Here is a 24,547-nt window from a genome sequence, read left to right as displayed (position 1 = left end):
CGTTCCAATGACAACGTACTGTTGACATTTATTAAAGAGGTAATTATAATAAATTACTTTGTTTATGTGTTGGAAACTGTATTAAAGTAATATTTAAACATTAAACATTTAATATTTATAACATTTAAAACTATGTATTCTAGAAAATATTTGAAATATTGACAGTTGTTTGACAAGTCTGATAATTGTTTCTTCGATCAATGTCCGGACATCGGGACGTTTATCTCTTTACCGCGTTGCCCTCAATTTGACTAAAAAAAAAAAAAAATTCTATTTTCCGTGTGCAAAAAAAATGTAACTTCGTAGAGTAACACGCGTCGGGATCGACGTGCATGCGAAACGTGTCCTTGTTCGAAGAAACCGAATGGAATTTGCATTTTAACTGGTCTTTATAAGATTGAAATCGTCTACCCATTTCGACGCAAACGAAGATAACGAGCCGCGAAAGAGAAAGTCGGATTCGTCTCTTCGTTTCTACGCTCGCTCGGATGCTATATAACGCTCAATCGCCGTTTCATCGAGAGAACAATCCGCCCGTCCAATCATCGCAACGCAGATGTTAGCGAAAACGAGTTTACAACGAGATTTCGAACAGTCCCACCCAGGATTCGAATTTCTCGCCGGACTCTCCGCGTTATCCACTTGAGTTGTAAGTTAAAAACGCTCGGACGTTTCGATTCGGGGGACAAAAGATAGATTTTTGCGCGAGCGAGTTTCGCGACAAAAGCGCGAGAGAAGAAAGCGCTTTAAAAAAAACGATTAAATATTTCGGGCGCGATAGCGAGATCGCGAAAATACTTTGTGACACGCTGCGAAATCCTCGGAAACTTTTCGAAATAACTGAATAATTGCGAACAGGACGTTAAATATATAAAGCGATTTTGTTTTTTAACATCTTTTTTTTTTTTTTTATCGCGTACGCCAAGAGATTTTTCGCATTATTATATCCGACAACAAGTGGCATGTTTTATGCATGAGAGAGCAAAATCTCAAACAATTTGTGTCCGACAGTTTAGGCTCAATCCACAATATTTCGGTTCTTTTTCGATTTGTGTTGAAAAAGAGAGAAAGAGAGAGAGAGAGAGAGAGAGAGAGAGAGAGAGAGAGAGAGAGAGAATAAAACGATATCAATGGCACGTCGAAATAATTTTAGAGCAAAATCGGTCGCATCCTCAAAAAAAAGCCAGTTCCAGATTTTACCGTCCGCAAGATCCGATTTGCATGCAAATCTGCCTGAACCCGGATCCCGGTGTCCACTCGCGTGCGCGCGCGCGGTTTATATTCACGTACGTTCCGCATTGTTCCCTCGCTAGATTTGGAAGGGTGAAAAGTTACCGTTTGTGGCCGAGGAATTGGATTATATTATCGAAAAACACATTCGATACATTTCGTTTCGCAAAGTAACCGGAGGAAGAGAGAAAGAGGACGAGATACAATAAATCCCTTTTCGTTTCTCTTTTCGTGCGTTGTACGCGCGCGATTTCGTATCAAAGAGCATAACTTTTGCAAAAATGTTTTCGTTGCGGAACGCGTTTTACAAACGGAGAAATATTATTCTTCTCTCTCGTCGGGAAGACTCTTTTAGCGCTTCATTGATTTCACATATGCGGCAAAAATTTTATACCTACATGTACATACATGATATTCGCGACGTTTACGCGACTTGTGCGACGATCGCGACATGATTACGCGACCCATTAGTCGCGACAGGAGTGGTAAACGCTAACTCGATTAACTGTCAACAATCGATTGAATAGCGTAATCTATAATACACTCGCATTCATTGACACGTTTGCACGCTCAACTCCCTTGGCATAACTAGCATCTGGTACTATACGAGGAGCTTAGGTCAAGCAGTCTTGATTAAGCCACTTCGACGTAATTAACTGCATCTCCAGAACTCGCGCTCCCATTCGAACGCGCAGATCTCGCCTCGATTGTAACACATCGATCGCTCGAGCGTGTTGCGTTTTCAGCAACGAGCACGTCGCGCTTATGCGCAAACGAGGCGGGTCTTAACTCGGCGTTTAACGCGTTCTGCATTTCAATGGAAACCAAAAATAAAAATAAAAAAAAAAAAAAACAACGCGGGACGTTATTTAACGCGCAAAACGACGACGAGGACCTTCGAACTCTGTAATCGAAACGAGTTAGAAAAGTAATTCAAGAGGCGTCTCAATGTCAGCGACCACGCGATCGATGGGGCTATTTTAAGCACGTAAATTTACACTCGTCGTGAAACTCTGTCGCGAAAATTGCAAGGAAACAGAAAAAAAAACCTCGATGCTTTTTTTAACTCGAACAAACTTCACGTCGCGTCACTGCGTCGCCGTAAGTAAGAGTTCTCGGTGCTCGGTTATTCATTTCCGGTACGGGACTGGAGATATATATATATATATATGTAATATATATATATATATATATATATATATGGTAGTAGTAGTATCACAGAGCTTCTCTCCTTCGTGACGGAAGTGTAGCGAAGGAGAACGGAGGGTTCTCGCGTTAGAAGTTGATTGTTCCGGTCTCTCACGTGCGGTATGTAAATCTCCCCAACATCGGAGATTCTGTCTATCTCTCTCTTTCTCACACACACACACACTCATATACACCCTTTCACTCGAGCTCAAAATCCCGACCTCGCTGCTGACTCCAACTTTTCCTTCGTCAGAATTTTTTCCTCCCCTCCGCAATTTATCGACGAGGAGAAATTTTTGCTTAAGTATTGACGTGGAATTTCGCCGCCACGAGAGTGATTTATTGTACATGTTTAAGATTAATGATCGTACACTCGCTTAAATGAATGTTAAAGGAGACGCCTGGATAATTGTAGGAAAAAAAAAAAAAAAACACCTCGTTGCTTTTTTCGAGGATCTTATCGATGCAGAAACGCGGCGGACAATGCGCGATCGGGGGCGAGTGTTAACCTTGATCTCGTTGTTCACTCGCTCGATATACACGGACTTCATTTTTCTCGGTGAGTCTCTATCGGTGAGTTGTACAAGTTTATGAAAATTTTTGATTCCGAAAACCCGATATACACGTATCGTATATATTAAACGTTTCGCGGCGCGCACGTGCATTGTTGCAAAACGTGCACCAGACTCGAGAAGTTTGGAATTAGTTCTATTGATTGTTCCTTTGGCGGTGGTGGCGCGTATTGATTCGAACGGCACGAGATTATACAACAGCGAGGCAATTTCTCTCGCGGTTAAATCGCAGCAAGTGTGTGCATGTGCCGTGCGCTCGCAGTTACTTTGCAAAATTGTCGAGTCGCACGATAGTCTGCGTCAAGCTGTATGATACGCTTTGTGATCCGATCGTGATTATCTTTCAAAGTAAAAAACCAATACAGAAGAGAATCCGAACTGGTTACTGCGGTTTTGGCGCAGAGTTTAACGCGTTAGTGTATTCGAGTTTTTTTTTTTTTCATAACAAAGCATCGTCGAAATTTCAACAAATTGTGCAACAAAGTAATATTTGCTCACTACCCGCATTGATAATTGAAAATCACTTCAAACGGTATATTTGATATTAAATAAAAACTAATACATTTATTTTAGTAAATTTATTTATTTATTTTTAGTTATCTGATTTTTTGTCAGAACAAAGCATCGTGAAATTCCAGAAAATAATAATTCGCTAAACAACTCGTATTGACATTATTTTAACAATATATTTGATATTAAATAAAAATCAATAAATTTGTTTATTGTTAGTATGTCTAATTGTTTTCGTGACAAAGCATCGCGAAATTCTAAACAATTGTGACAAAGCAATTTGCTAAACAACTCACATTTATATAAAAATCGCTTCACCAATATATTTGATATTATATAAATAAAAATTAATAAATCATTTATAAAATATAAAAACTTTTATACGTGTACAAAATATTACAAACACACTTTAAAAAAAAAATGCTGTCACTAACAATATTTTTAGATAGAAAATTTTACGCAGTTAGAATATATTTGTTTAACAATGCGGTTTAGAAATTAAATACATTTTTTGCATCTGCACAAACTCGAAATAGATCACGTATGATAGTGGCGCGCAAATGTTTGCGTACGTGGCTGCATTCGCCTTGCAGCTTGTACTGCAGTAAGCGACCCCACCACCTCGACGAATTTTTGCTGAATATATGAAAATGGCTTTGTCGAATAAGCAAAAAGTAGAACGAAGATACTCGTTCAGCAATTTCGCACGTTGCACAGCACAATTGCGTGGAACTAACGTACGTCACAATAGCGCGAGCGTGTTTTCGCGTCGTAGAAGAAAGTTCTCTTTTAACAATCTTCACCGCTTCGATCTTTTCCTCGCTTTAAACTTCAATTTCACTCGCTGCGCCACACTCAAAACAATACATTTCGTTCGCGTATAAACGTAAAAACAACAAAACACTGTAAAACAACAATTTTTCTCTTAGTCGCGTTAAAAATAAATTTGACCAGAGGACGATCCGTAAAATACGTTCTTCGCAATAATAAACCACGCCGCCGTCTCTAAGTGACTCTTCGTCGAGAGTTGAGACATAAATTCACGGACTTTCTACTTTTCCTTAAGACTTTATCGTCTGGATAAGACAAACCCAGAAACACGAAAGTAGCATTGAAAAGTTTTTGCCTCAGGGAGAGGAGAGAACGACAATACCAATGCGCAGCGGTGCTCTTTAGAGATGGGAGAACTGTGTGCGAAGATTTAAAGAGATTATAGTATCGTAAAATAACAACACGGGCTATCTGTACACTGTTACATTTTCACAGCACAACAATAATTTTGCAATAATGTTGAAAAACGAAGAAAGCAGAGTTTAACATACACACCTTTCGAGAGCGCGCGAATTCGAAAATCCGATTATTGGTTTTCGATGTTGAAAAAAAAAAAAAACAAAAAAAAACATTATTGCAAATAATTTGTAATTCGAAAAACTTCTCATTCTCAGAACACATCGCAATTCACACAATCGAATAACTCGAAGGACTCTTTTTGTTTTTTTTATCAGACATATTTTAAACAAGTTGACAATTTTTTAATCACAGAGGCTCTGACTTTATTTTCTCGCGACACATAAATAGGATCATTTTCGTGTTTGGTGGCCGGATAAAATAAAAAGTAGGTTACACGATGAAGGCAGGCAAAGCAGAACAAGAGCAGATGGTGCTCGTTAAAGAGTAAGCTCGAGAGAGACAGAGGACAAGCTCATTTCGGAGACGGACGTGGCTGCTCCTCTCTCTAAGTCGACGATGTGAAATTCAATTATTGCTTCCGGTAAGAGAATTATCTCAAGAACGATCTCGACACTCATCTCGGCTAAGTTATTTGACGAAGATTTTCATTACAAATTGGGTTACAACGGAATTTCAATCTCCATTATCGATAATCGAATCGTAATCGCAACGAAGAGAAAGAGAGAGAGAGAGATGATGCAAAAGCCAGGTTTGCTAATGAAGATATTTCTCCCCGTGATGAATATTCAAGTGTCGAGTGAGAGTTTATCAGCGCGGCGAAGTATCGCGAATAAATATCGGAAATCTAAATTACATTTTTTTTTGAGCGATCACACACACACACACGAGCGAAAAAGAAAGAAGCGTTTCGTATAATCCGCGCTCTTTATATTCAATCATTTGTATAAAAAAAAAAAATCAATTTCTTAAACTTTACGTATCGGGGACACACGTCGCACAACTCGCGACCCGAATGACAAATGAGTGTACATATGTGTGTGTGTGCGTGTGTGTGTGTATGCATGAGAGAAATAGTCCGTTTGGAAATGATAGAAAAAAACAGAAAAAAAAAGATAGACGTGGAACCTCCTCTTTATTCAATATCATAACACTTTAATACCTTAATCCTCCGGTGCAGACGAAGGTCTCACGATTAAGAAAGAGCCGTTAGCCAGACTCATCGCCGACTCACTCACGTTTTTTTTTTACAAGACTCGCGGCCCGCGACGGAAAATACGCAAAATTCCGGTGTTTTGCGGCTCGGATTGTTTTATTTATTTATTTTTTTATTTTTTTTTGATCTTTCGAGTCGAAGCATACCGAATGAACAAAATCGATAAGTTAAGTAGTGCATGCTTGGTTTTGAATAGGACATACCCAGTATGTCCATGACTGAGCCCCGTGACAGCCCCTATGCTCGTGATAGTGGTGACAGTAGTACTGGTGCCGTATCGGTCAGACTTCGCCACGGAGTCGCCGCCACTACCACCACCACCACCACCGTCACCGCCGCAAGCTCCGTCTCCACCCCCTCCACTACATCCCTGCGAGACGCACACGTCTCTCCCCCCGTCGCCGATGGGATGGGCGTGCTTGGGCGAAGGGGATGCGAAGGGGTGCGCGCTTCTCATGGGTGGGGAGAGGTTAGAAAAATGTTCAGTTCCTCTCCGGAGGTACCCCGTTGATTCCCTTTCCATTCCTGCCTTGCCGCCCGCGCCCGTGCAATATTTTGCTGTCCCTATAACCGACATGATCGGCTTTCCAACGGCATAGAACGGAATGGAACGTGACATGTCTCTCGATATGGAGAACGAAGAATGGAATGTCGGGGAGGGGTGACGTCGAGGCTTGTACAGCCGGTTAAGTGGTTAAGCGGCTCGACTGGGTCACGCGGAATGAAGCGATGATATAACACGTGATGCGACACGTAACGTGTGAGACATCCGAGGCGAGTAACGCGGAGAATATAGATTTATTCCGTTAATTCCGTGGACTGCGATACCCTATAATGGTAAAGAAAAAACACGCGCAAGAGAGCCCCCCCGGCGGCAAAGTCGTCCGGGAATATTACGCGAAATTTGTTGCTTTTCCGCGAGTACTCGCGCGAGTTAAGAAAAAAGAAATAACCATGAGATTCGATTGAGAGACTCTCTTTGAAAGGCGCGAGAAGCCATGTAATTCAGGGAGAAATCTAATTTTTTGGAAGGGGGTTAAAGTGCCCATCGATCATTTTCGTCTTGTGTAAGTATGACAGATGTGTTCGCCGACGATATCTCGCAATCGACCTACGGTTAATAGGTCGTAGGTCACAGACCCTATTAACCACTACCTGCACCCGCCGACCAAGTAGACCCAATAAATTATATCGCTCATTAAGTGCACTCTACACGTGGGAATATTCCTTAATGGTTTTCCGTCTTCATTCGGTGGACGCACGCACGCGAATAGTTCGGAGTAGTTTTAATTGCACTTTCTCTCTCTCTCTCTCTCTCTTTCTTTTGTAAAAATCGTGTCAATTGGTGAGAAATTGTGTTCTTGCGAGATTGATAAAAAGGCACTTCCGGAAAAAGTCACACCTTTTATTCTTGCCTTGTCTCTGCGCGAGTGTAATATCGGTGCTTTTAGTCAATTACAATGGGAAGAAAAGTCATCCATAGGAAGCGATTCTAAAAAGGTCGCGCCATTTACTTTCTTTTCCGCGTTTAGCAGCGCCCAGTACGCGTTGCCACCCTGGCGCTCTCGCCCTGGCTATCGGCTTGATAAATACAGACGGCTGTTGAATAATTCAACGATTGTTCCCGCCAGGAAACAAGCGCAACGCAACACCGCGCGGTTACTGATTCGTCTAAATCACTCACTCCGACCGACCTTCTCATCAACAATGCAAGATTGCGAAATTTTTTTCCCTACTACCCCGAACTGGGTTGTCTCCACTACGCAAGCCCCGGGATCACGTGAGTGCCTCCGCACGAGTCAGAGATGTACGGAGCGATCACACACGTGATCCGTCAGCGCACCGGAAGTTGTTGGGAAAAAATTCGTTTTCGACGAACTGTCTGACTTCTGATTTGTCGAATCGATTTGCGAACAACAACACGAGTGAGTTTTAAAAAATCGCGTTCAAGAAAATCCGCGGAAACAGATAAGCGAGATAGTCGTTGTTTTTTTAGTCGAAAAAAATCGAATTCTCACGCAATTGTCAAACAAACGATGAAGAATCTTGTAAGAACAAGCGGAGAAGGAAGTGGAAATGGCGCATTATTAATTTAGTTACAGAAATTGCGGAGACTACATTTCAGACGCGATACGCAGAAACACGCAATCCGTATAGTTAGTATAGGTTATTCCATTAGCAGAGCGTTTAAGCACGCCATGATGGCCTCAATCACGTCAAATGCGTTTAATTATGATCAAGAATCCAACGTGTATATACATACACATATACAGGGCACTGCTCTGTACACGCAAACGTTATGACAGCGAGACGAGTGGAGTGTTAATAAAAGAGTTCCGCAGAAAGAAAAGAGTAAAGAGAGAGAGAGAGAGCGAGGTATAAAGAAGCAAAGTTAATTTGTCAGAGTTGCGTTTAGTCTAATTGACGTTTTTTTTTTTTTTTTTTTACACTTAAGTATCGAATATTCGCAATTTGCGAGAAAAATGTCAAACTCAAAACGCGGTCTTTCTCCACTTAACCCTGTAAACCCTGACATTTACGATTTTTTATTAATTAAAACGTTGCAAAAACTCTGTAAAAATTTTCACGGGGGCTTTCAACGTTTTAAATTAAAAAAAAATAACGTTAGTTTTGATATTGTCTCTATTTTCTTCTTTTCTTCAAAAAAAAAAAATACACCGACGGATATCTCATTTGCGAAAATTGCTCGGACAAGTTCAGGGGGGGAGGTTGACGGGATTAGAAAATCTGAAAACGAAGTTTGATCTCGAGGATTTAGGAACTGATTTTCGAATCATTGTATGTGTGCGCGCGCGCGTGTATGTTTTAACTCCGCTTTCCATACAAATAACTATTTTTCTCCGGGGGTGTGGAATGAAGTTTCGACGTGGCTCGCTCGCAGCTCGGCTTGCTATTCACTCTCTCGCGTATCAGCGAAGTGAGGAAAGGCGAACGAGATGTCGGATGAGAGAAAGAGAGAGAGAGAGAGAGAGAGATCTCGAGACGGCGCTTTCGCGCTATAAAGTTGTTCTTGAAGTATTCCTATATCGTCCAACGTTGGTATGCCAATATAGTGCTCGCCCTTTGTCACCCCTCATTCCCGAGAGCATGCTCTCGTCGACCACCCTCGTCGCATCCCTTGCCGCCGCTGCCATATTCCCTCATCGACCAGCAGAACATCCTCCCTCATCTCCCCCCTACCTCTCTCTCTCTCTCTCCTGCATACTCTGCTTCGCACGGAGTGGTATGCCTGCATACCGAGAGGATATAATGATTGGTAACGGATTGTCTGCAGTTCGACCACGACGATGCGTGGATTACGTGCTCTCGGCTATTCTTCGCAGACGCAACTCGAGCTGCAAGAAGTTCGCGCGCCACATCAAAAGTGTGTCGCGCACCGCGTTGAAGATTCGCGTCAAATTGACCTGGTAATTATCAGAGGATATATTTTACAACAGTATATTTTTTTATAACAGGGTAGAATATAAGAAATTAAATTCAAATAAGATCCCATGAGCTATGATCCGTCGGTGGTGGATAATCAGTGAAAAGTAGTTATAATGTGTGTTGCGACGTTTCATCGTTTGTTCTTTTCAATCGTCTTCGGCCAATCTGCACAATTATATCAGAAAACACATTTTGTTGCCGCATTTATCAACAATAATTTGTAATTATCTTTTTTTCTTATTTTAGTCTGTGTTTATTGTTTTCAAATCAAAGTTGTTGCAGTTTATATTTTATTTGTTATAATATTTTTGTTTTGTCAGGTTAGGCTTAGAAGCCTTGTGAGGCTTCGCCCTTTAAAGCGCCCTTTGCCGCAATTCTTTCCGTTTAAATCTGTGTAAAAATTTTTACGTGTTTAGTAAAGTTATTTTATTTTCTCGTGTTTCACAAAAGAATATGTTACTCGAATTACTTTTCATTATTTATCACTCGTTACTACACCGGTGGATTACGGTTCGTAAGATCTTATTTGAATTTCTTCTCTTTTCCTTGTTGTTTGATTAATTTGATTAATTTAATTAACGAACTTCTATTTATTTCTAAAGAGAGACTGCGAGATTTGTGTTCTACAAATTTGCGGTGGTAATCGCGAATTAGTTAGAGCAATAAACGATCCGACGGGGCGGCAACGAGCTCAAGTTAAACAACGGTTAGGTTCGTCGATAACGTTCGTCGTAATGCAGGAATGCCTGCAGAGGATCGTTCGCTACGGCGATTCAGGCGATTCTTGGAAACGTATAAACACGTTCCCTCGCTTGATTGTAAAATAACGATATTGCGCCGATATTGCACGTAGTGTCATCCGTTTCAATTGCGAAGGAAGGGAGGGAAAGAAATGTCGTATCACCGCGCGCATCATTTCTTCTCACCTTGAACAACGACCGGTGTTGTCTAACTCGATATTGCTGCCGTCAGACGGCGGCGTCTCTTTTTAATTTATTTATCCCCTTAATTCGCGCGCATTATTAACTCCCGAACCTCCGGTTCCGGACTTTCATCGCGGTTAAGTTCGTAAAAAAAAAAAAAAAAAAAAAAAACGAAGAAGGAAAGGGACACGCCTAACTTTTTTTCCCCTATTACGCGCGATCAAATTACGTAAGACTGTTCATCCCTCGCGTCGGGGTCAACGTAAATTAATTCGCGAGTCGGGGTGATAAAACAGGTCGGGTGCGCGTTGCGTAGTAACACACACTCGCGTGTTCCGTCTGTGCGCGTGCGGTTTTCGCCTCGAAGAGGCGACGCATTTTGACGTTAATACGATGCGGCCGCCCGCATTCGAGATTGACGTATCCTGCTGGCTTAATCGACTCCTCTGTGCTGTCGCTAATAACACATAATCCAATCGCTAATCCGCATCATACGCTTTTTGCGCGACCGCTGCCGCCATTCTTCCCCCCTCCCCGAGAGACAGACAGAGAGAGAGAGAGAGGAGAGAGCTATTTGTTCTGCTGACGTCTAAATACCGGCGGCTGTGCAATGTCGACGTTCGTATCGAACATCGAACCGCGCCCCGCCGCGCTTCCCGTCTGCAATTTTCCTCCCAACAACTATAGGATCATCTCTTAAGGAGAAGCTCAATCGCTCGTCTAATTACCGCCGCTTCTCTTTTTCTCGCTTCCAACTCATTCGCTCTTTTCCCTTCCGCGCTTTCCCATCGTCGCTCGCTCCGCACTCTCTTTCCGTCTTCCTCTCTTTTTCTCGGTTTTTTTCAACGTTTCTTCTTTTTTTTCCCAGTTTGATGCTTTTTTTTTTATTTTTTTTTACTCTTCTCTTAGTTCCCCTCGATCAGGTACGTCTTGTTCGGACAAACCATTAGTCCTAAACTTCCCTTTCCTTTTATCCGTTTTCGCGAAATCAAAAGACGCGGAGACGTTTGGGAAAAAGGCTTTCGATCAAAAATCACAAGCACGCGTGAAGTACAACGGAAGAGAATCACACGAGTGCGGTAAGTCAATGTGGCGCGGTAAATCATAATAGAGTGAATGTTGAGAGAGAGAAAAAGAGAGAGAGAGAAAAAAAAAACAAACGGCGCGAGTTTCGAGGAAAATGACTGAATAAAAAGATCCCGTTGCGTCACGCGTGAAACTAACAGGGAGCTTAACGCTCCGGAATAACCTCACACAGTCCGCTCACGTGCGCGTTGAGTCAGGTTACCACTCAGCTGTAAATCAACCTTAAACCTGGCTAGGCAGCTTACAATCAAACGTACTTAGCCCTCAAGCCCGGACGGATAAAGTGGCGAGAAAGACGAAAATGCAATATATCCGCGATCATAAAAAAGCACGCGCGCGCGCGCGCTCGCGTCTCTCTTCTCTCCCTCGCCTATTCTTATATTCTCGCACACGTACGCGCGCGATCTCGGCTTTTACTTCCAGAAAACGCATTCGTAATACATCGTCCGGAAGAGGCTCTCTCGCGGGATTTTAATACGGTTGATTTTAAATGTGCGTTTCCCCACGCGCTCGCGGAATTCCCGAGCAGAGAAACATTTTCTCCCTTCCGTCTAGCGGTGATTCTTTTTTTTTTTCTTTTTCCAAATCGGTCCCTCGCGCTAACGTTATCTTCCGTTCCGTAGAAAATGACCGCTACCGCGTATTGCGAAACTGCGCGCGGTTACCCAATATTAATCCGATATGACCTGCAATCAAGTTTCGACAATATTCTCGCAATATCGTACAGGAAGCGAGTTTGTTACGCGGAGGCCACTCTCTCACATTTGACCTTACGTTAATTGCTATCTAATCTAACCGGGAAAACGTCGTTATCGTAGCCCGCACATGTCCCCACATTACACGGCAGAGTACAGAGATCTCGAGATATTCGCGATACGAACCTCCCAATCTCTTAGAGAGCGAGACGAGAGAAATTTGCCCCGATTCTATCGATCCGAAGAATCTCGCGGCGCGCACAGACACCGGGGGATCAATACGCGCGCGAATGTCTCAGGCGAGGCGCAAAATTTTAAGCAACGTCGTTACATTCGTCGTTAGCGACGACGTATAATGCATGAAAGAAGGGGAGAGGGAGGGATGAGGAACAAAAAGCTCGGCTCGACAAAAGAATGACAGAGACCAATCAACATCTCCCGAGATAACTCCGGCGATCCGCGCAGGACGACGTTATCGTCCAAAGCCCGTTTGCCAAGTCGTGGCGAAAGATGGATAGTTTTCATCGTCTCGCACCATAAATCGTCGTGGGAAAATCCCGCGCGCGGTGATAAAAGAAAAGATAAGGAAATACCACGGGGGGGAAGGAGCAGCGAAAGAAGAGACTGCCATCTTCTTTTGACTGCCATCTTCTTTTGTGAAACACCGAGAGACAGGATTCGAGTCGTATATATACGATTTCTTTTTTTTTTTTTCTCGTGGAAGACACACTCGCCAACAGATACGTGTCGGTACTTGAATAAATTGATGGTCCGACGTTCGTGTGGCCCCGGGCGCTGTTGTATGTATTTATTAAAATATACAGAGCATAAAACTCGAGTCCGCCTCCATAAATTCTGAAGTAATGCTCGTATTATTGGGAATTGCACGGGAAATATTTTTACATACTTCTGCAATAATGGGAATTACAAAAAGATCGTTCCACGCATGAACGTAATCCCTCGAGTTGGTTTAAACTTGATCTGAAGTTGAGGGCAGCGCGATTGACGGAAGAAAGCTCGATACGTTTCCCTGATTTTTCGAAATATGAAAAAGGTCAGATTGAATTCGCGTTCCGAACATAAAACTTTCCGGTGTTATAAGGCGCAATTATTTTAGACACGTGACTACTCGCGAGAGAAATCAAGAGTGTAGTTAATAAAAAATTTACTTTATTATTTATAAACTAAATCAAGAAGTAGAACTCTGAAAGCCGCACGTGGGAAATATATTTTTTTAACGTGAATTAATACACTTAGAAAATTCGAACTGAGTGAAACAATTTTAAAAAATAAGATAATAAAAAATAATAAAAATAAGCAGCGTTTTATTTTTATTTTTATTTACGTGTAGTAATTTATACGTTAAAAAAATATATTTTCGCTCGTACATCATGGCTCCTTTTCTCTTCTTGAATTAGTTTAAAAAAAATACAAAAAATCTTTATCGAATGTGAGCGCGACCTAGGTTTGTATCAGACGTACGGAGGACTTAAACACAGTTTGGGAGAGAAAACTCGAACAATACAAAAGGGGGCGCGTCGCTGGTAACCCGGGTAACCTGGATTTACTAAGTACGTGGTACGGTTGTAGAGGTGAGGAATAGATTTTGGCCGGATGCCAACGACGGCACTGCGGATGTCGATGGTGACACTGGGCGCGTTCAATGGTGGGGCTTCGTTCGTGTACGTTCGATCGCGTCGCTGAAATTTATTTGCAAATTCGAAAACAGTTAAAATATTTATTTATTATTACTGCATATATATTCTGTGTGTGTGTGTGTATCGCGTCTCTCTTTTTTCAAGACGACGGTGTATAAAAATCCCGACCAGCTGATCCTGATTTAACGCCGTTTGGCGCGTGACGACGACGTTGTGTGTCGCTACATTTATCTCCCCGATGTTGAGGCGTGTATCTGTGTATGCAGCCGCGTGTATTGTGAATAACACATTTCGTTATAGCAATATTAAGGCGCTTTCGTTCATTCCTGCGGAAACGCGATAGCTTATACGACAGCCCATGTGGATGCGCCACTTATACGCGTCCGCACGCTTGACTGGGCGGATCGGACGTAAATTGTATTTTCTGGACCGCAACGACGACGCGTTCGATTGGCCGATCGCGCGATGCCGCGTTAGTGATTCTCTCTTCTCGCCAGATTTCCTCTCTCCAACGCGAATCGATTTTTCAACAAGAATTTATTTACCTCTTTCTTCACGCGGCTTCTTTTCCCTTTCAGTTGCTACCTAACCCGTTACAGGCTTCGCGCTCCAACGTAATTCACTCGCTTATCTCTCGTCGCAACTTGTACGTCGCCGGTAATAACGTAATATCTACTTTATTTTATTTTCTACTCGCGCGAATTTAAAATTAAACGGAGGGAGCCAAAATAAATTCGCTCTCTATTCAACTTCGATTTTCTTTCGCCACTGTGTCAAATTTAACGGACGATCGCCCGATTATGTAGATACGTATGAAAAATGTAGCATTACGAGATTTCTATCGACTTCCCACGGATTCTCTCCTCGAACGCTTGTGCACCTGACGCACACGACGGCCAGCCGTTAATCGCATTCGCGGAAAACTCTCTTTCTCTCTCTATCTCTGTCTTTCCCCCGTCGGAGAAATCTTTCAACGAAGAAAATATATCTCCCACTCATAAAGATAAAGCCATCGAATCGGGCATTAATTTGCGGGGGGGGAATTGAAAGAAATGGCTCGTCCATTTTGTGCTTTTTCTCACATTTTCTCGCGCGCCCGCTCGCCCGCGTGTTCATTCTCCTATCCCTTCCCGCGCGCGCGCGCTCATACATTTTTCACTATCACAGAAATCCGAGAAGACCCATTTCGATTGATGGAGGGTATCTCTTCCACGATAGAATGAGCAGAGCGCGAGGAGACGCGAGAGAAAGAGAGAGAGAGAAACAAAGATGGCCGGACGTACAAAAAAAGAGGGTTGGCGAAGTAAATGGCGAGTAAAAAGTAGCTTTTGTTTCGTCCGGCTCTATTTATTTATACTTTGCAAATAATGAGCTCAATCAATTCTTCAAAGGTAACAAAGCTTATTTTTCCGACCGAGTTTGACTAAACTCCCGTTCCATTTTGCTTTAAGATTCTCTCAATTGCGTTCAAGCATTTTTGTTTTTTCAACATCGAGAAGAAATCTTGTTGTTGCTAGGACAAGACGAAGTACCGTGGGATTTTTCACCGTTTTGTTTAAAACAAGAATCACATTAATTCGCAATTTATATATATGCGCGCGCGCATGCGACAAGAGGATTATTCAACGGCTCCTTAAATGGTAATCGCCTCTTGGGAGAGACTCCTTTTTCTTATCTCCTCCTCGTTTCCGGCAAAGAACGAACGATTTCGTGGCAGAATTAATGCATTCCTCTCTCTGCGCTCGCGTGAGTTCGCGCGCTATCGAGAGCTCGATATAAGCGCGTTCAAAAAATCGAATTAAAAAACGCGCTTGGGAAAAACTCGATGTTGATAAAGGAAAAAATAACTCGGAATTTTGGTGAACTGAATATCGCGCGCTATTTACGTTGCTTTCGGAATTCGTGTCCCGAGACGAGAAAACGAGCGAAAACCCAACGAAATTACGTAACGGAGTGTTAGTAGAAATAATAGAGAAAGGGGAGACAGAGAGTCTCTCTCTTCGTGTTTCCCGGGTGTCGGACCTTAAATACCCTCTTACACTCAATTTCGGAAATTGATCCGAAACTCCGTGTTGATTATTCAGTACTTCCTTCCTGTCCCGATACAATAAGTATCGAGTAACGGGGGTGGGATTTCGCCTTAATTGAAAACACGTTTCGCTTTCCCGTTTGAGAAAACAGGAGCGAGGCGCGGCGCGAATTAAAAGTAATCGCTCCGAATAAATATCGGTGTAATACTTCTCTCTCCCCACATCTCCGATCGCGTAATACACCATTGTGAAAGAGACGTGTTTTTTTTCCATAAAATGTATTTCCGAAAAAAAAACAAACATTCCGGCGACATATCTGCGAAGCGCCGCGCCAACATATATATTTTCTATGTGACAGATGCGCCGCCGCGATCCTCTCCATGTGTGGGATGTGATTACGAGAAATAAAAATCTAGAATGTAAAGATAAACATGCGGAGTAAACACGCGGTGTTTTGTGAATAATATTTGTATGTATGTGTGTGCGCGCGCGCGCGTTGTATTTCGTTTCCTTCAGTCATTGGAGATGATTTTGCAAAAATATAATCTCACGATAATAATCGGAATTTAGTGCGTATAACGCTGTAAAAACAAATGTGTTTCGAAGTATTTGCATATAATATTTCTCTCGCTCATTTACAACGCGCGCTATTAAAAAACTAAAAATAGAAAAACACTCGCAGTATGAGTCGTTTGACCAATTTGCTTATTTGCGTTGCAAATGGCGTCGTGCAAGAGAGCGCGAAATAAACATTTAAAAAAAAAAAAAAAAGAAACTCCTTCAGAAAAATAAACTGCAAATCGCAATGAACGGCACTGTGGGAGGAGGCAAGCAATTATAAGAATTATTGTTACGTAAACGCGCGGGATAACGCAACTAATTAACGGATTATACACCGTCGCGGTTTTCGAATTGTCAAATTTCCGAAATATAACTGCAAATATTAACATTTCCACTTGTAATCTAATAAAGTACATCCGCGTCGAGGGCGCGCGCGCGCGCGCCACCGAGTTCGGAATATGAGATTTAAACTCGATTTAATGTTTGCCTTGTTTCTAGGTCAGCAATATGATACGCCGATGAAACGGATTAACCAAGAATGTTACTTAAAGTTCAACCGCAATACGCGGAAAATTGCGTTGTTGTGTATCGAAAACACATGCGCGCGTGTTTCCGTGAAATTACAAAATGTTTTTATTTTTTTATTATCATTTTTTTTTTTTTTTAATTAAATTTGAATTTTAATCCTACCGGAATATTAATGCGCGCTGTCGTGTAATATACGTTGTCGAAAATTATTATCGCATAACCGCGTTTTGCGAGGTTTCTTGTTGCGGACTATATTAATTAAAGTTGGAAATCCCCATTAGATCAAAATTACCGTGATATCTCGCTAAATAACTGCGCGAGCGGGGGAGGGTGGGGAATATACCCTTTGAAATGTATTTGTATGCGCGCGAAGACAGACACAATTTCTCCTTTATTGGGTTATTAAATCGCGTTTCCGTCATTGGGAACAATAACGTCTATCTCGAATACGTCGCGGCGTCGCTTTCCTCCCACCCACGACAATGCGTAACGAATTGAGCGCGCGAAGACGCGTTTTGTTATGTCGACGAACGAGCCGCGCCGCGCCGTCCCATTTCCTCCCATCTCTTCTGATTGAATATCGCGCGAAACAGAAACGACTAATTGGCCATCGCGATATTGTCACGCGAAGATCGCTGAGACTCGTGCACAAGAAACAAATCTCATTCAAGACACATCCCCAGCTTTCCGGAAGTTATATCCATTATCGAGAAACGTAGTCGTGTCGTCTCTCTGAAGGGGCTAACTAAGACCGGTGATCTCTGCGCGCACAACTTCATCTTCTCTCTCCCTCTGTCTCTTTCTCTCTCTCTCTCTCTCTCTCTCATTGAATTAATATCTATTCATGCACTGTTTCGTTTTAGACAAACTGCATAAACTCGAGAGACGGGAAAGTTATCGTCGCGGAAATAGCGAAAATAACATGTAGCTTTTAACCGTGCATAGTTTATCAAACTCGGAAGTTTCCCCCGCGACGTATCTCTCTGATACAATTCAAATAACTGGCGTTGTTCGTTTTCATTTTTTGTTTGAAGAGCGGTTGAACGTTACGTTGGGGGTCGCGCGTTGTTTCTTTGTGTCTGAAAGAGAGAGAGAGAGAAAGAGATAACATTCGTGAAAATAATCGAATTGACTTTTAATCGCGACGACAATTTAGTTGTTTCGCTCCTCGAAGAGAGACGCCGCCCCTCCCCCTTGCCCCCCTTCATTGATTCGATTCTCTCATTGGACGCGCCATTGTTTCCCCAGAATAATTTCGTCGGAATAGATTTCCTCGTTCGCGACTATATCTCCGAACCGGCGGCAGTATTTCATTCCCGCGCGCTCGATACACGTGCTCGCTGTATGCTCAGATAACGGATGATGTATATCTGCGCGGCACGGAGATACTATTTCCTCTCTATTCTGCCGAGCGCGCGAACACTCGGCGCGAGTTATTCCGCGCGTTAATTCCGACCGTGCCAATATGCATGTCATTATAAACGCGCGGGCGCAATAAGGTAACGATCGTGAGGCGCCGCGTCGTCGCGTCGTCATACACAAAGTGAATTCTCAGCAGTTTCACGACCAGATCCCATTTGGCAAACAAATCTGCGACATTTGCAAGTAAGGTGAGTGCGACCAACGACCGGACATTTTCTCACACGGAAATAATCGTAGTGAAATATTTCACAATTTTGTGAAAAGTCAAACTTGTAATCAACTTTGTTTCAGAATTTTCTATTCAGTTATTTGTGACAGTTGCTAATGTTTTTTTTTTTTTTTAAACTAAATACCGGCCAGATTCTACTCTGAGTTTTTTCCGAATATTTTTTTACTCGGGATTGATCAAAAACATATATTAAAAAATATTGAAAATTGTTATGTTTAATATTTGCGTGTCTGAAACTTATTTTTTTCTATTAACAAATGTTCGGTCATTGCCTAAATATTTTTCTTATTTGAGAATTGTTGTGTCTGTAAACGTTAATACACGTGTAAGACATGTAAGCGGATATTTTTTTACGGAAATATTCACAACACAATATTTATACTTTTATGTAAAATTAGACTGACATGTAACCGACGTCGTCAGACCAGATTTTTTTATATTCAGTTATTTACGACAGTTACTGGTAAATACCGTCATGTTTCTCTGCTCTCTGACAGTTTTTTTCCGAATATTTTTCTCGGCAAAAATTAAAAACACATCTTGACAAATACTCAAAATATTGAGAATTGTTGCGTTTGATACTCGCGCATTTCTTTCATAAATGTCCTCAAATACTGAGAATTGTTTGATGTTTGCATGTCTAATGATTGTTTTTTAAACTAAATGTTCAATTATCGGAACACTTGTCTCAATTTTCAGAGATCGTTTGTGTGTGCGAGTCGTTTTGTTTGTTGATCCAAAAAATCCAGGGCCTCGTCACATCAGACTGTATACGGGGGAGTCATCGCACGTGCATAGCGACAAAGGGAAAATTGTGAGCTCTCTCTTCCCGGACAATCGGCGCAACCCAGTAACCTTTCGGTCAACCTGGCAATCCAGTTTACGAAGTTTGGCAGTTTCAACTTGCGTCTATGGATTATTGGAGTTCACGGTTGTGCGAACTTGTTGTTGGTAATAGGGCGCCGCTATTAGTTTATGTAACACGAGAGAAAGAGAGATTGGTTTCTTTTCTTGAGGTAGAAACGCGCGATGGAAGTTGCACAGACACAACGTGGGAGAATCTCAAAGACGGATTGAATACATCCGATTATTGCTCGTTTATTTGTGCGTCTCGGCGAAACGGGCGGATTGCAACGAACGGCAATTTTCAGCGATATTATTTGCTCGGCAAAGAGCGGAAATATTCGCGGACTTTCTTGTCGCTAAAATGGCCGAGTAACCTCATCCATTAGTGCTCGCGTGTGTGTGTGTGTACCAGCGCGTGTAAATGCAGGACGGTTCACCGCATGCGGGAAATAAATTCCGACATTCGATCCGGGAATATCCGCGAAAAAGTAGGAACCGAGTTTTTCGAAATGCGAGTCATTTCGAACGGAAAATTCGGGGTAGGAAAATTTCCGCGAGAAGCGATTCTTCAAGTGGAAAATCTGATAATAGAAACGAGAAATATTCTTCTTCTCTTCCCGCTTTATTTCAAGGTCGCGTTACGTTATTTCGAGATCAATTTGCGAGATTTTACGAGGAAAAATCGAAAGATCCGCGAGCGAAATCAAATTGAAACGAAACGATCTTCATAAGCATCTATTAGACCCCCCGTCCGCGTTAGAAATTAGATTACATCGGCGACGCGCGCGACGGCCATTTACTTGCAGAATAACCTATATAACTTTCTCGGCGATGCATCGCGGTCACAGAACTACTTTCTGCGAATGCTAACGAGCGGCCGCTGCGAATTGGGAGGAAACTGCGGCAAGAGTGCAACATCCGCTCTAGGAAGGAAGCGAAATTGCAATCTCACCCTAGGGTGTAATGTAAATGGCAACCATCGCCGACACTCTCCTTCCTCTCCTTCCTCTCTTCCCTCCGGGGTCTGCACCCCCCGTGTGCCTACGTTTCATTCCGTTTCCCCAGCTATGAATCCGTGGGATACTCCATTACCGGAGCGTCTCCTGTTTCAGGGTTATCAGCGGGTTCCCCATATAAGGTTAATTTGACTTTTATCTCGCGTAATATCTGTGCCAGCTTGCTTGCGTTTGCTTTTTACGTGCTTGCTCGTGTTTCATGAAACGCGTAATCCGCACATTCAACGAAGATCGTATGCATGTACACACGTGTCCCGTAACAGTTCTATGATGATCCGCTTTCCGCGAAAATAACTCCAAAAGCTCGAATTCGAAATTTAAATATAAAATATTACACAAACGAACGAAAGAGGTGAAACAACGAGTCTAAACACGTGTTATTTTTTTTTTATTATTTTTATTATTTTTATTATTATATGTACAAACATATATTGCAAACGTTTCGAACTATTTCAGTTTCAGGTTTGTACAGCTGAAGCTTATTGTGTTGTCGTCCATTAGTTTTACTATTTTACTTGTCTGGACTTAATCTAACCAACGTGCTTGTGACATTTGCGACAACCTTGGCTTCGGCTTTCGGTATCTGTACATCGCGCTTTGGTTTAACGTAACTTAATAAACATTGATAAAGATCGCATCTAACCCGGTCGAAACGTGCGATTGCAATCTGTTTATAATAAGAAAAATATGAAAAAACACACAACCAACTGGACTCTGGACTCTCATTAGCTTCTTTCATTCATTTAAAAATTCGGAGTCATTATTGTGGATTAATAAAATATCGACTAAATCAAAAAAATGGACCATACGCCAAATTTATTTTTAACATTGAATAACAATTTTTAAATTCACATAGGACGCTAGTTTGCGTCGCGCATACGTACAAATTGCTTACTCAATCCCCCAATGAAATTAAAAAAATATAAAACAAAAAGAAAATAACTTTTACAATTTCTAATAATTTATTGAATCATTTTATAACAAATTTAACAAGGAATTAATTTCAATTTTGTATAACATCGAATATGTCGTCCCCTGTGGAAAGAAATATTTATGTTCGCCTCTCCAATTGCTCTTCCTCCTTTTCGGTCTTTTTTCGAAAGACGTAAATCTTTGATGAGAGAGAGAAGAGAACGCGAGCAGAGGAAGTAACACGGTGGGGCTTCCCGAAGTAGATTACAGCGTGATTACGCGTTACGTAAGATCATTAAGGGGGCTTCTTTCTGTACATGTGTACGGTCCGCGTCTGAGAAACACTGTGAGAGAAAAAGAGAATTTATATATACACAAGAATCAATAAACCACAAAAGTTCGCGAAAAAAACGGTCGGAATGTGAACGAGAGAACTTCAAAGAGCGAACGTTTCTCGTCGATGATGTTTCTTCGCGGGCGCGTGAGGAAAATCGCGAAAATCAATGACGCGCCCGATAGCCGTGTAAGAAGAAGAATGCGCGAAGTCGGCTCTGGGGAAAAGTTAACGCGGATTCCTATTATACATTCGAGTACAAAGTAGAACCGATGTTTGCGCCCGACTAAGATTAATGGACGTCGAGTTTGACGGCTGACGGGGTCGTCCCTTCGTGGCCTTCTCTTGTGCTACTCCCATCCTCCTTTCGCGCGGAAGGGGAAGAAAGACGGTAACCTTCCGACTAACCGTCGGAGTTGATTCTGACGAGGGATGATTTGCATGTCGGTCGTCGGAAGTTATTTTGCGATTCGATCTAGTTCAAAGTTCACGCGGGGAAGTTCACTTGGAGTTTCTCTCGCACACATTTTCTCTTCAAAGAAAAACCTGGTTTTGTTGTATATTTCTTCGCCGTCTCGAGACCATCACTCGAAGCAGCATCGGAAGACGCTAATTAATCGGAGACCCCGTAATGAGCTTTGTTTAACGAAGTACTCTACCGACGGCGATATTAATCAAAAGTCGCGCGCAACAGAGAAATTGATTTATCGAAACGTATTTATTAATCATCAAAAGCTAACTCGCCGCGGGCTAACGGCGCATGAATAATCGGGAAAAATGCGCTGTGAACCAAATTACAATATGCGACGCGCGGAATACATATTTGTAAATGTGTGCCGCGCGTTTCGTTAATTAAGAACGCATTCGTTACTCTGCTTCGCTACAATGTGCGGGGAAATAATCCGAATTTCTCGATCATTAAAAATATTCATCAGTTATTTTTTTACTTTTTTCACACGTGTGTTTGTGTTGCGTTGCGATAATTTTATAATATAATATTTCATTAGCGCTTGCGGAACGTCCCAATTATTTTGTCGCAAATTTTATTTAATTTTAAAAAATATTCGACGTTCTCGCGATGTTTCGATGTGACGCGACTTCCGGCCGCATCTTCCCGGTGGAATCTCGGAACTCCTCGAGCTACACAAAGGATGCCAGGGTCCGTTTTGTCGGGTAAAGAGGGACGGGGGTGGATTTAGGGTTCGGATTACGCGTTTCTCGACGAGATCGGTATCGGCGCGCACAAACGTTCTCTTCGAAGTAAAGCGCGTTCTCTCACTCTCTCTCGGCCGGAGAAAATCGAAATGCTTGCTCCGTGTGCATAAATCAAGGTAGTTAACTACACAGTTATTGATAGTGCACTCCATCATCCGTGTCAACACGTAAATTACACAGCGCAGCGCCGGGGCGGTTTGGACTATCATTAATATCGTCAGAATATTACGTACACACTGTCGATCCGTTTATTCTTAGTACTGTGTACAACAGATTACTTTGCATTATTCACCAGATACTACGATACTGCGATGTCTAACACAAGAGCGGGTTTAATAGACGAGATTTGAATTCGGCAATACACTCAGTTTGAATTAAACGTTTACGTCTTCCTCTTCTAAAGCCGCGAACGAAGAGATACGTGATGTATCTCGTTTAGTGGATTCATAAATACAGTTAAGGTGAATATAATTAAGGTCAATTGCTAGCGCAAATAAGGTGTTATTTACATATATTTACATAACATTATAGAGACGTATGTTTTACGTAAGTTGGAGCAAAATGTGCCGAGCTTCTCTCGGAGCTTCTCCGTCAGTCGCGAAACAATTAATAATAATAAAAAGAAAATGATAAAAAATTCCAAGAGACTGTCTCTCTCTCGTAACAGTTTAAAAACATGTGTAATGCAAAAACACGTCATTGTCATTCCTGAAACGTGCGCTTACGTCCTACATTGGTGTCCAAGTTGCAAATGTCCCCTGACAGGACATTTGTTAAAGAACATTCCTAAATACTAATCGTACATGTAAAAAAAAGATTTTGCTATTATTATTTTACACTCGTCACGTTTCATATTTACTGACGCAAACATATATGGCCAAGAAGAAAGATTTGAGTCTGAATTTTTGTTTCATCAACATAACATTTTGTTAGGTAAGCAAATTTTTCTGGCTGGCTAGTAATTAATTTCCTGTTGTTTATCCCAGCGAATTTTGTTTTTCCGTGTAATTTTTCAATGTTTGAAGTGTGTTTTACAAATATTGTTTCATTACCCTTGTAGGAATTGACGAACGGCCCAGTATTGGGTCAATATCGGCAAACGAGGCTCGATATTGGTACGACAGTAGTAGCCAGTACTGGGCGAATATGCTTAATGATTAGATCGAGCCAACGCTGGCTCTTAAGCTCGGCACGATACTTACTTCCGAGATTGGTCAGATATGGATTTCAAGTATTGGCACAATGTTGTAATTTTATACTAACAAGACAATCTTAGCCAACACTGGCTAAATATTCTTAGTGGTCAGATAGGCCTAAGATCAGTAACTTATATGACGCCAACATTGTGGCGCCAATATGTTGATCGCAGGAATGATTTTCGGTAAAATTAAAGTTTGAACATTGGCTCATCCGTGGTGCCAGTATCGGGCCAGTCGTTTTGCCGGTACATGAACGACTCTTGGCGAAACTGTAAGTTAGAGATTGGACCATCCGTGGCACCAGTATCGGGCCTGTTGTTTTACCAGTACAAGAACGATGCTTAGCAAGACAACAGTTTCAATATTGGTCCTGTCTTCTTGCCAATACTGGCCCAATATGAATGCCGAACACTGGTGAACAAACGGGCCAATATTGGTCCTGTCTTCTTGCCAATACTGGCCCGATATCGGCCCAGTCTTCTTTGCCAATACTGGCCCGATATCGGCCCAGTCTTCTTTGCCAATACTGGCCCGATATCGGC

At 42.0% G+C, this 24,547-nt stretch overlaps 1 protein-coding gene across 2 annotated transcripts in view; it reads right to left on the bottom strand.

The window, feature by feature from the left end:
* Positions 1-24,547, bottom strand: part of LOC109854678 (complexin) — a 109,685-nt gene that overhangs the window by 22,367 nt on the left and 62,771 nt on the right. The window contains exon 1 of one of the 2 annotated variants that reach the window (XM_020428012.1): positions 6,108-6,194. The exons of the other annotated variant lie outside the window; for it this stretch is intronic. Within the exon in view, the coding sequence (XP_020283601.1) occupies positions 6,108-6,120 (13 nt within the window). The 5' untranslated portion in view covers positions 6,121-6,194. Of the gene's footprint in view, positions 1-6,107; positions 6,195-24,547 lie in introns of those variants that run through there. 2 annotated transcript variants of the gene reach the window in all.

Source organism: Pseudomyrmex gracilis, unplaced genomic scaffold, assembly GCF_002006095.1.
Source record: "Pseudomyrmex gracilis isolate BER0280 unplaced genomic scaffold, ASM200609v1 scaffold_71, whole genome shotgun sequence".
NCBI classification, from domain to species: Eukaryota; Metazoa; Arthropoda; class Insecta; order Hymenoptera; family Formicidae; genus Pseudomyrmex; species Pseudomyrmex gracilis.
The sequence above is the reverse complement of the archived record's forward strand: the minus strand, read 5'-3'. Positions and strand labels throughout refer to the sequence as shown.